Here is a 12,398-nt window from a genome sequence, read left to right on the forward strand (position 1 = left end):
TGTGTAGCAGGAGTCAAGGCTCATGCATTAAGTCTATTTTTCTTCTTCTTCAACCATCCAATTTCTTTGCATTGGAAAAGTCTCCAAAGCTCCTCTGTGAAAGATGGCAATATAAAAATGTATGTTTTCATGGAGAGGCAAGACAATTCCTCAAGATGGTGTACATTTAAAAAAAAAAAAAAGGAAGAAAGAAAAAAGAGAAGAGTTTAACATTTCTGCTGATAACAGATTTTGCAGATAAATTTGGCAATGCAGAGAAGTAATCAGTTTTTAAAAAATAGCTGGTGGGAGCAAAAATGCGTATGCCCCTTCAAAAGGGCAATTTGGCAACTTGGTCAAAACCTTTCCTATGTAAATATCCTTCAACTCAGCAGCTATGCTTCTAGGATGTATGCTGTCATACATGCATCAAAGATTTAGCCAGAAGTGCATCTATCACAGTATGTTATGGCCTGTTACACAAAAACTAGAAACAAACTAATTGCTCCCAAATGGAGGATTAGTAAAATATATTGTTCTTTTTTAATGGGTGTAACAGTCATTGAAAATAGCACAGATAATATTGTCTTGTTCAGTATTTACAATATATTGGGTGAAAAAGTAAATCAACAAATAACATGCACAATACAATCAAATTTTTGTTTAAAAATTATATAAAAACATTATTTTTCATTAAATTGAAAATGCCATCAATTGTATGATTTATCACTAAGAAAGAAAAAAATGCTGCCAACAAAGCTTATTAATTACATCTTGATTTTAAAGTTCAAATGTGAAATAACAGGCATATCAACAAAATGTGAAGAGTGTATATGTGTAAAATTTTTACATCAGTATAGGAAAGAATTTTAGACAAGACACAAATGGCACATGAAGAAGATGTGAAAAGAGGTTCAATCTCAATGGTAATCAAGGAAATTCAAATTAAAACCACAAAGAGACACCAATCATACCCATCAAAAGAGCCAAAAGGAAAAAAAAAAAATCTCACAATATTAAGTTTTAGCAGGAATCCTTATGTATGCTCATGGGAGTGTGAGTTTTGGTGAGCAATTTGATCATACCTACTAATATTGAAGATCTTCAACCCCTACAGTAAAGACGGTCCAGGTCCAGCACATGCCTTAAAGAAATACACATGCAGGGGTATCTGGGTGGCTCAGTTGATTAAGCGTCCGACTCTTGGTTTCCGCTCAGGTCATGATCTTAGAGTCCTGGGATCTAGCCCTGCATCTCAAGCTCTGAGCTCAGCGGGGAGTCTACTTGAGATTACCTCTCTCTCTTTGCCCTTCCCTCTATCCCTCTCACTGTAAAATAAATAAATAAAATCGTTTTTAAAAAAGAGAGACATGCAGACAAAAAGATATGCACAGAAAAACTTCACTGTAGCATGTTTATAACTGTGAGGAGATAATAATAGTAAAAATATAAAATATACAAACATTTACTAAGCTATTATTAAATATACAAACGAAAGGCATAATTATATATAAAAATAACTAAATATAAATGTTTATTAAAATAATATAATATAGATGCTTAACTACTTATATAAGTTTTTATATTTTATATATCTATATTTATTATAAACATAATAAATATAAATTTGAATTATACATAAAAATTTATCTATTCATACACTAGAATACCTTATAGCGGTTTAAATGAATATGCCAAGTTCCATGTATCTGTGTACACAGGGAATGGAATCAGGAAGCGGTTCACAGACACTTTCTACTGTATTTGTAATGTCTTCATCAAGAAGTTAAAAAAGGGGAAGTCCATAGCAAATACAGCATAATGCTAAAATTCGACAGAGCTGGGTGGTGAGCCCACAGGCATTTCTCATATTACTCTTCCATTCTTATAGGCATGCTCAAAACATTTTACAATAAAAAAATTAGTTTTAAAAGCACATACTGTAAGATGATCAAATTTTGGTAGAGATGTATTTACGTGTATGTATCTGTATATGTGGTCCTGGGCAAACTGCTTAAGGTTTCATCATTTGTAAAATGAGGATAAAAGCAGCTACCACACAGTGTTGTGAAGACTGCACCAAATAATCCAAGGGCAAAACTTAGCATCCCCTACACACTGTAAACACTGAACACATGTTAGCTATTACTAATGATCAGGGGAAAATATACACAATCTGGAAAGCACCAATGGTTAAATCTGGGTGTTTGTCTGTTACTGCTATTCTTCTTCACCATTTTCTTTTTCTACTTAAGAAGAATCTTTTTCAATCTTAAATGCTACTCAGAAAATTGAAATCATTTATCTGGTCATTAACAAATATTTCTCATCCCATCTCCCTCAGAGCCAGGTACTGTGCTAGGTGCTGGGGATACAAAGATGGATACAATAATCTCTGCTCTTGAGGAGTCTCAATAAAGTGTAGTAAGAATGGAAACTCAAATTATACATACATGTAGTAGTGTGAGAACGTCTCATGGACCAACCTTGGACGACGTAAGAATCTTTGGAAATAAGGTTTCATTCTGAGATGAGGGGGAGGAAGTCAGAAGCAAGTGCTGATATTCAGCATTACCTAAGCGGGTAATAGTCCTTGCATGGCCAAGAACTAAACCATATTCAGCAAAAAAGGCACAGAATCTCCCAGTATAATCCTTTAATCTGGTGCTACTCAAAGCATGGTCCACGGCCTAAACTGTTACTGTTTAGCAATTAGAAAAGTACAGAAGTTTCTAAGCATTAAGGAACTTTCGTACCAATTTGGTGTTGCCACAGCATCTAAATACGTGATCAGTGGATAAGTAGAGAGCAAAAGTAAAGATTCCTAACAGACTGAAAATATGAAAATAAAACAAAAACAGGGGGAAAAAGAGGTCTAGTTCTTCACAGACAGTGTAAGAAGTACTGTTTTCAAACTCCTCGGGTAAGGATCTTTTGGCGAGTGCCAAAAATGAGTTTGGAATGAAATGCAATGGCAGCGGCTGGTTTATAACTTAGCAGAGAAGCTCCAAATTCCAACGTCTCTTAAAGCTCTATACAAACAAAATATCCAAGAACTCTTAGCAGACTGTCATCCTTGATAGCGTCTCAAGGAGCATGTGGGGCAAAGGGCTTCTGGAGCCCATCACTGGGTATACGGGTAGGGGAGATGGCAAATCCGAAAGATCTAGAAAACAGCCCTCCTCAATTAATTCTACTTTGAGGCAGGAAACAGACAGGCCAGCCAATGACTGCGGGAGAAAAAGGATGGTGTGAAATGGCAGTGCTGAGGTAAGTCGGCAGTCCAAACACAACGGCCTCCCTTATGTAAGAAACCACAGCCGGGCGCAGGCTGCCAGAGGCAAATAATGTGCCTCTGTGTGCGGCGGCCGGAGTGAGCTGCAGGGCCCAGGACGCACTTGGAGTTTACCTAAGCCGTGTACACACGGTCTGTTAATGAGCATTTGGTTCCCAAAGTGGGCTTGGGGCTGATAAAAAACAGATGCGGGGCCAACTGATCAAAGTGGCTTCACTCCCCACTGCCCGCTGCCTGGACCACTATCTCGCCATGTCCCCCCAGCCTTCCCGGCACCCCCTCCTTCCACGTACTTTTGCAACCTGAAAATGCCACACCCTTCCACTTGGCTTCTTTCGTGCTAATTAAATTTTAAAAGTGCAGGAGGCCAATGACTTTGGAGACAGAGAAAGAGAAAGGAGCCGAGGGGTGCTCTGTCTGTGGACTTATGCACCCCAGCCTTCCGTAGTCTTTGGTCCTTAAAACATACAGATGTGTGCAAACTCTTTAAGACCAGAGTCACGGGGCGCCTGGGTGGCTCAGTGGCAGAGCATCTGCCTTTGGCTCAGATCATGATCCTGGGGTCCCGGGATCGAGTCCCACATTGGGCTCCCCACAGAGAGCCTGCTTCTCCCTCGGCCTGTGTCTCGGTCTCTCTCTCTGTCTCCTATTAATAAATAAATAAAAATCTTTAAAAAAAAAGTCGCAAATGCTGCATGTTTCAGAAAGGCAATGCAGCCACCAGGAAGATGGGCCCTTGGGATTCCCCAGGGAACCTTGGTCATCGCACAGTAGAGGAGACTGAAGGGGTTCAGAAGATCAAGTTGGGAAGAGACGGTCAGCTAGATGCCTTGATAAAGCAGTGCTGAGTGGCTCAGAAATGCCTTAGTCAAGAGGAGATATGCTCCGTGGGATCTCCCAGTGCACAAGGACCCAGGAGAGATGCATATTTGAACCCAAAGCCAATCAGCCCAGTGGATGACAGCTTTCTGCTCTTGCCTCTGGGAAGAAAATGCAATATTCCTGTCACAGTTGCTATCTGAGGTATCAAAGAAGCTGAACACATTCATCCAGGTGGAGAAAGAAAAAAAAAAAAAGCATTTAAATTTATTCACTACAAATACATCTGGGGGGCCTACTTTGTGTCTCTCTGTCATCCTGAGATTTACAGCTCGGCAGGGCAGAGAGACGTGAAACAAGCAAATACGCATGTGAACAGAGTGTCACAGGAGGTAGGGCCGTTTGACCTGGTCTCCCAAGGATCAAGACTTCCCAGAGGAAACGCTGATTGATTAATGGAAAAAATGGTGAGGAAGTTTTCGGAAAAAGCTAGCTGCATGGTGGAGGGTCCTAAGTGCAGAGAAAAGGTGGTACATCTGTCAGACTAACCTAACTCATTAAGGCTGGAGCTTAGAGAGCAAAGCAGAATCTTCCATGGAAGGCTTGAGGGTGAAGTGAGGTCATATCACGTGGGGCTTTTTAGGGCTTATTAAGGATTTGAGAAGTTATCCCTAAAGACAATGCACGGCCACAGCAGCATTCCAGGTGTGAAATATCATGCTCAGAGTTGTATTTAAAAAGGTGAAACCTGGTCTCCTGACTCGTGAAGCCGGGTACCAGGAATAAGGGAATAACCCATCTTAATCAGATCTCCTGAACTTGCAAGTAAGCTAGTGTGTGACGGTAGGTCATTGAGGTGGCAAGGTCACTTCAGGGAGTATGTCCTCTGATTTGCCATCACACAGCAGCAAACTGAAAGCACGCCATCCTCATGCCACGCCGTCAGCAGTTCTGGTGGCGGTCTCCAATCTCCAGGCCTTGAGACAGCGTGCAAAGTACTAAGCTCCCACCATCTTAGGGGTGGGCACCTTAGGGCCTTCAGATGGAACACTGGGTCTCAATACCCTTCTCTGAACCATCATACATGTTAGCAGTGCGCAGTGGCCTCCCCAGACCCGCACACGGATCTCGTAACATTCTAAACGCTCTGAGGAAAAGAGACTGTTCAGGCTCTACCTCGGCAAAGGGCTTCAGCCTCTGGCAAGGATGGGGGTGGGGAATCGGCTTCCCTGGGCTGCTCCATCTGCCAAACTTAGAATAAAGAGTGTTTTCAGGGCCTGGAGTCTTCCAGCTGCCTGGAAACAGGAAGAGCCCAATCCCAGAGAACAGTAACCCTCACACACACCCCACATAAAGACATGTTGAGCCATTAGCCCTAATTGCCTGTGACTGACACAGGAGCGAAGCCGGCCTTCCAGGCATTTGCTCAGCGGAAAGAAAACAAACAGCTCACAGGGGACACAGGCGGCCATTTTCTCTCCTTTCTGCCAAAATGATTTTGCTCTGTTACCCCCAAATTACAGCATACAGATCTGAAATTATAAACCAAACAAAGGTCCTTCTAGTACCCTTTACCACATACAAAAAGAAAACATAAATCTCCGTAGAAAAGAGTTGGACGCAAGCAATTGGTTATTAATCTTTTCGCAAAATCGAAAACTTCACAAAAACTTCTCAGTTACCTCTCATTACCCCATCTCTCCAGGTTCGAGGTATGAGGAACTACTTGTAATACTTTTCATCTATTCATCATACTTTATTAAAGTATATGTTAGGTAGTGGGCCAAATGCTAAGGATATGATACGTGCGTGGTAAAAATCACATCTGCCTTCAGATTTACGATTTTTGTTTTTAACAAGTGAGTTTTCTAAAGAGGCTTAAGAAGACAGCGCATATTATATAGACATCAAGCAAGAGACCATGCACCCTTTCCTTTCCTTTATGAATAACAAGGGTTCAGAGGACCCACTCACATGCCACTACCACCACCATCAGCCAGACCAGTGACTCTGGTGATAGAGACACTGGTTTCCTTGGTACCAAACTGATAACCAGGATGGACTTCAGGACCACAACAGGATTGGCCCTAACTGTGACTGGTATTGGCCAAGATAAGACCTCAGTTCCCTTCCGTTGCAGTTCCTTCACAATCAATTCAAAAATATCATTCACCAGAAGGAACAGTCACCATTGGGTGAGTGCTTCCTAAATGCTCTTAACTTCCTAGGGAGGTGTGCATGATTATTAACTCCCCCTTACAGAGACAGCAAGCCATTTGAGCAAGGTCACATAGGATCCAGGGGGGACTGGAAGCCAGATCTGTTTGATCCCCTGGCCCATGCTCTTAATCTCTATTCACTATACAGCCAAACTTCAACTCCCTTTTGGCTTAATGGGGCCATCTTCTTATCATCCAAGGTCTTTACCATCAGATTTAACTCTGAACTAAAGGATGGATGCCAAGAAAACTAGCAGTCCATGTTAACAGCAGCCCCTCCATTACAGGAGCAATATACAGTAATATTCAGAGCCTAATGTCCTCCATAGACCGTTAAGATAAAATTCAACAGAGAAAAGCAGTTTTCTGAGGAGGATCTAGACGAAAACTCTCCAAAGACTAAGGAAGGCAAAATGAGCTCCTTGTTTCATAAAAGCCACACTCTCTTAGTCAAGTTGTTCGTTTCAAGTCATAGTATAAGGTAGCATTGATTCTGCCCCAGATGATTTAGATTCTTTTCAAGATTTATGTAGAACAAGCAGTTCTTCTACACCTCGCTCGCTCCTATGCACGGCAGCCTCCCCAGAGACTACAGGCCACTGGGCAATAAATAACCGTGTTGTTTCTCTGCTGGTGAAGGAGCCTCAGATTTGAGTGGGGGAAGCGCTGCTGTGGGCCGGAAGGCTACTCACCCAGCAGGCAGAGCATCGAGGGCCTGGGCAGCCGCCGGGAGCTGCTGTGTGCCTGAAGTGCTGGGCTCCTCTCCTTCCGCCGGTGTGGCTGGAGCGGGGAGAGACACTGCAGTGGGGTTCGGGGTCACGCTCAACACTGCAGCAGGCGAGGATGTCACACCAACAACAGAGGGTTCTTCAGGATCAGTGGCTGCAGCAGGTTCATCAGTCACTGAAAAGAGAGAAATCATACTTGAGAGATCAACTCAGACTCGTGTTCACATTTGCTACATTTTTTCCCCTTAAAGTGGTAACACGGTACCTGCAATGTTACTGTGCGTGTATCCGGTGACAGCACAAAGTTTTACAAAACATAACTTTGGAAATTACAGCATGTCAGGAACGGCCTGCCTCTGCTCTCTGGCCCCCCTCCCCCCAAACTGAGAGATGGATCTGAAATAAATAGATTAAATATTACCTCTTTTGTATACCTTCATGAAATTTTTCTAAAGTATTATGATGACATGTATTACAATAAAAGAGTAGCAGGAAGGAAGGGGATGACAGGGAGGTACATTGGTGCTAAATGAAGCAAGGCCAATGCCACATCTATAGGGTCACATACTTTTCTTTAAACTTGTCATTTGTCTGCCGGGCATAAATAGCACCTTCCTTCAAAAAGCTCTCTATACACTAAGAAGCTAAAAACTTCCAACAATGTGCTTGCTCTTTGAAAGACTCAAGCTCAAAGTATGGAGCAAAGATTAATATCATAGATGAAAAAGATGGGCTCCAAAGATGAGGGACTTGTCTTCAAGGTAACAATAGACAAAAAGAAGTCAAATAAGCCTGTTCCGAGTCTCCTTCTTTCTCCATTTCTTTATTTCTTTGATGATCACTGGTATTCACAAGGACCCCAAGACAATGCAATATCTTCCCACTCAAAAAGAGATCAAACAAGGTTTTTGAGGAATTCTTTGAAAATGGGTAAGCCATATGCAGAGAATTTTTCTACATATGTGATTGCATATGTGTGCACATTTAAACTAGAATTTTGTAGGAAAATCCCTTAGTTGTGATTTAGCCTCATCTTTCTAATTCAGAAATTCTTTTTGCAGTTTCAAATGTAACAAATGTACTATCTAGAGTCTTCTTAAATGCTTCTGACAAGGAACTTGCTATGGAACCATTCCATCTTTGAGCAGATGTCCTGCCAGCAAGTTTTTTCTTACATTAAGCAGAATTCCACTATCTGGTCCCAATCCCCACCCCCACACCATATACAGTAAGTATAGGCCACCCTGTTTCTCATTCACCTTCTCTTTTCTGGTAAGAAGGCCTGTTCTTGCTTTAATATTTTTAGGTCCTTCCCTTCTTATCACCTAGCTGCTCTCTTCTAGGTATCTTTTCTACTGCCTCTCCTCAATAATGACAGGAGGAACTGAATGTCATATATCAGATACCACCAGATCAGTGGAGTCAGATTTCCAATATAAGTGGTATTAGTTAACATGCACAGAACATCAATGTGTGCCAGGCAAAGTGCAAAGCATTTTGAATTATTTCATATAAGCCTCACACACAATCCTACACATTAGGTACAATTAATATCCCATTTTACAACTGTGGAAACTGAGGCTCAAAGAGGTCAAATAACCTGCTGAGGTCAAGGCGCACCTAATTCTCACCCATACTGCCTGCCTTCAGAGCCTGAACTACTCACTCACTGTGCTCTACTTCTCCCTCTGTGGACATGATCCTACTGTCTAACCTGAAACCGGTGGCCAGCTGAAACCAAAATTTTTTCACATGACCTGATGCCACCCGCTCTTAAAAATTGGGAAAGAGGGATGCCTGGGTGGCTCAGCGGTTGAGTGTCAGCCTCCAGCTCAGGTCATGATCCCGGCGTCCTGGGATCGAGTCCTACATCAGGCTCTCTGCAGCAACTCTGCTTCTCCCTCTGCCTGTGTCTCTGACTCTCTGTGTCTCTCATGAATAAATAAATAAAATCTTAAAAAAAAAAAAAAAAAAAAAAAAGAAAAAGAAATGGAAAAGAGCTTAGAGACTACCTGTGATCAATTCATTTGCTTTCTCCCCAGAGTATGAAATACTGTCTGCCACATCAACTAAATTAGTTGTTTAATAAGTAACTCCATCTTATGCAACTCGTGTTTCCCCCACACAAAGGCGAAATTTCATACTTCTATTCCTATTCTAGTTCAGCAGTTAGTAAAACACAACAGATGGCAATTCTCTTTATGCAAATCTATAAATTTTATTTAATTCTAAAGAAAAAAACCATCATGATATTTTTGAGAACTAAATAAATTCATTCTAAAAGTTATAAGAAAAACTAGGTAAGCTGAAGTGGCTCAATAGGTTAAGCTTCTAACTCTTGATTTTGGCTCAAGTCATGATCTCCGGGCGGTGGCATTGAGCCCTACAACGGCTCTAAGCTCAGCACAGTCTGCCTCTTTCTCTACCTTCCCCTCAGCCCCTCCCCTTGCTCTCTCTCCTTAAAATAAATAAAATGTTATTTTAAAAAAGGTGTAAGAAAAAAATAAATAAATAAATAAAAAAGGTGTAAGAAAAACTAAATACAGAAGAATAGCCATGAAAATTAAATGACACATATGACAAAGGTGGCATTTTAAACAAGTGCAGCAAAGAGATCATTCAGTAGACAGTGCTGTGACAACTGGGTAGTACACTGGGGAAAAGAGTTATATCTACTTTATTCAGGACATGAAAATAAATTCCAGATGAATCAAAAATTTTGACATAAGAAATTAAACTAAAGAGGAACTAAAGAGAGAATATTTTTATCTCAAAGTAGAAAAAACTTTTTGAAGTATCACATAAAATCTAGAAGATATAAAAGATGGATGAATTCAACTACATTAGAAGCATTTTTTTTTTAATGGGAAAAAAATCACAAGCAAAAGCAAAATAAAAAATCCCAAAAGCTGGGGAAAATTATTGCCAACTCATATTACAGCCCAACGTCTAATTTTTTTGATATGAAAAGAATCTCTACAAATCAATAAGAAAAAGACCAAAAATATGCACAGACACTTCAGAGTAAAGGAAATATAAATCACCCCTAAATTTATTAAAAGATACTCAATCTCAATTATGAGACAAAAAATGCAATTGAAGACTAGAATGAAGTACCATTTTTTAAACTATCAGATTGGTTAAAAAAAAAAAAAAAAGAATATTCCGGGAAATCCAGGTGGCTCAGTCAATTAAGGGTCTGACTCTTGATTTTGCCTCAGGTCATGATCTCAGGGTTGTGAGATCAAGCCCTGCATGGAGCCTACTTAAGATTCTCTCTCTTCCTCTCCCTCTGCCCAATCCACCCATAAAAATTTTAATCACATACTGGTAAGAATATAAGAAAACCTGGCATTTTCATACATCACTGGCAGGAGTAGAAATTATTAAAATCTCTGTGGAGAACATCTGGCAATATAAAAAATTTAAATGCAGTAATAGAGAGGTGGTGGGGGAGATGGGGATGGGTGTGGCGAACAGAGGTAGGTAGGCCTGTAGATGAAATTAGAATAGCCATGAACCAGTAATATTTAGAGCTGGGTGTAAGTTCATTATAATATTCTTTTGCTTTTATATATTCAATGTTTATGACACACATGGAGTTGTATACTTCTATCGGGAGGCACATATCATCTGGTTGTCACCCTTTTGCAACGTTAGCACTCACTGATTACTGCCTAAATCCATAAATTGTTTGGAGACTGCGAGACAGTCATATGCTAAATCTACTATGTCCTTGGCTTATCAACTACTTGACTACCTTGAGGTTCAGTTTGCAAAGAAAACGTAGGAGAAATGCTTGGACCTTTCCTTTCACTTATTGGTTTTCAGAAAAATGAACTGACTTCCTCACATCCTCCAAAAATGAACAATGAAATTTCAGTCTGTGTAAAAATAATTATAAGCTCTTGGATTTAAACATATTTAAAATATTTCAACCCATGGTGATTATTGGGGTTTTTTTTTTTATACTAAAATTGTCCCTACCTCTGGTTTTGGTTGACAAGGGAGGGAAGTGGCAAAGTTCTTCAAGTTTGCTTCAAATTCTATGCCAAAATTTCTAAGATAATTATTAAGTGGGAAAGTGTGGAACAGCATATACATTGTCCTACCGTGTGTGTGTGTTTTCAAATATACATGCACATTGCTTGTATAGACAAAGAATATCTCTGAAAGAATCATAAGAAACCAACAGTGACTGCCTCTGGGGAGGAAAGTGGAGGCCCGAGGGCTGGAACAGGAAGGAGACTTTCTTTGCACTGTTTGAGCTTTTATACTTTTAAAATTCTCATGATATACATGTACTCCCTACAAAAAATAATTATTATGAAATTGTTGACCAGGAAAAGAACAAAAGCAGAGAGCCTAATTTTCCATGGCATGCCAATGGAAAAAGACCCTCCAATCAATGCTATTTGAACCTGACTCTCCGCACAGAAGCAAATCTAGAGCCCTTCATTCACCACAGGAGCTCATCTGTTTTGGAGCTTTGTGCTACACTTTGATTTGGAAATAAGAGTATGAAAGCTGGATATCCTTGCACTGACAAGCTTTCTGTGTCCGTGCTTGTATTCTATTCTCAAAAAGTGTATGTATGTGTGTATACACATTCTTAGAACATGAGAGCTTGAATGAGAACCTCAGAGATAAATCCACCCTATCACAGCTTATTGTCTGAAGAAACTGAAGTTCAGATGATTACATTACTGGCTGACAGTCACATTGGTAACCCAGTGACAGAGCACCATGATCAAGCCATCATGTGGCTTCAGGTACAGAAAACAACTGGATTGACAAAAACAAGGAGACAAGGAGTTACAGTTTACTCATGTCTTCAAGAACAACTATATTTTACATTATAGCTCTATTCAATACGAAGAGCCAATGCTCTCTATTAACCCTAATTGTCTGATGGAGACAACTGAGCTCACCGCGAAGACTGCACCCCTTCCCTAGACCAAGGGCAAATTTGTTTCCTTCATTTTTCACTACTTGCACTCCATCTCCAGTGTCCTTGCCTACACCTCTCTGCTTGCTGTAGCCCCACTCTCTGGAGACCCTGTCCATGACTTCAGCCAGACTGATCCTCTCTGTGGATCCCACACCTGTGATCTTGACTACTCAACCACACAGCCCCTTTGATGTCTGCTGTGTTAGTACCTAGTTGACAGTGTCTTCAACAATTTTCTTTTAAAATAGATTACAGAGCAGAGACCTTATTTTATAAATCTTTACACCATCCACCATCCATGGTCCTTAGCAAAATGGCATTTGACAAATATTTTTTCAATACTTGTTCAATAAACCTAATAATCTAGTGAAAGAAATCTGAAACAAAAACACCTGACACTTGTGTAA

General features: G+C 40.5%; 1 protein-coding gene across 3 annotated transcripts in view; it reads right to left on the reverse strand.

Annotated features, from left to right (window-relative positions):
* WWP2 (WW domain containing E3 ubiquitin protein ligase 2) overlaps window positions 1-12,398 on the reverse strand; it is a 143,062-nt gene that overhangs the window by 34,704 nt on the left and 95,960 nt on the right. For all 3 annotated transcript variants that reach the window (XM_041770956.1, XM_041770958.1, XM_041770957.1), the window contains one exon: window positions 7,005-7,215. In XM_041770956.1, the coding sequence (XP_041626890.1) occupies window positions 7,005-7,215 (211 nt within the window). The remainder of the gene's footprint in view (window positions 1-7,004; window positions 7,216-12,398) is intronic.

This window comes from Vulpes lagopus, chromosome 10 (genome assembly GCF_018345385.1).
Source record: "Vulpes lagopus strain Blue_001 chromosome 10, ASM1834538v1, whole genome shotgun sequence".
Lineage (NCBI taxonomy): Eukaryota > Metazoa > Chordata > Mammalia > Carnivora > Canidae > Vulpes > Vulpes lagopus.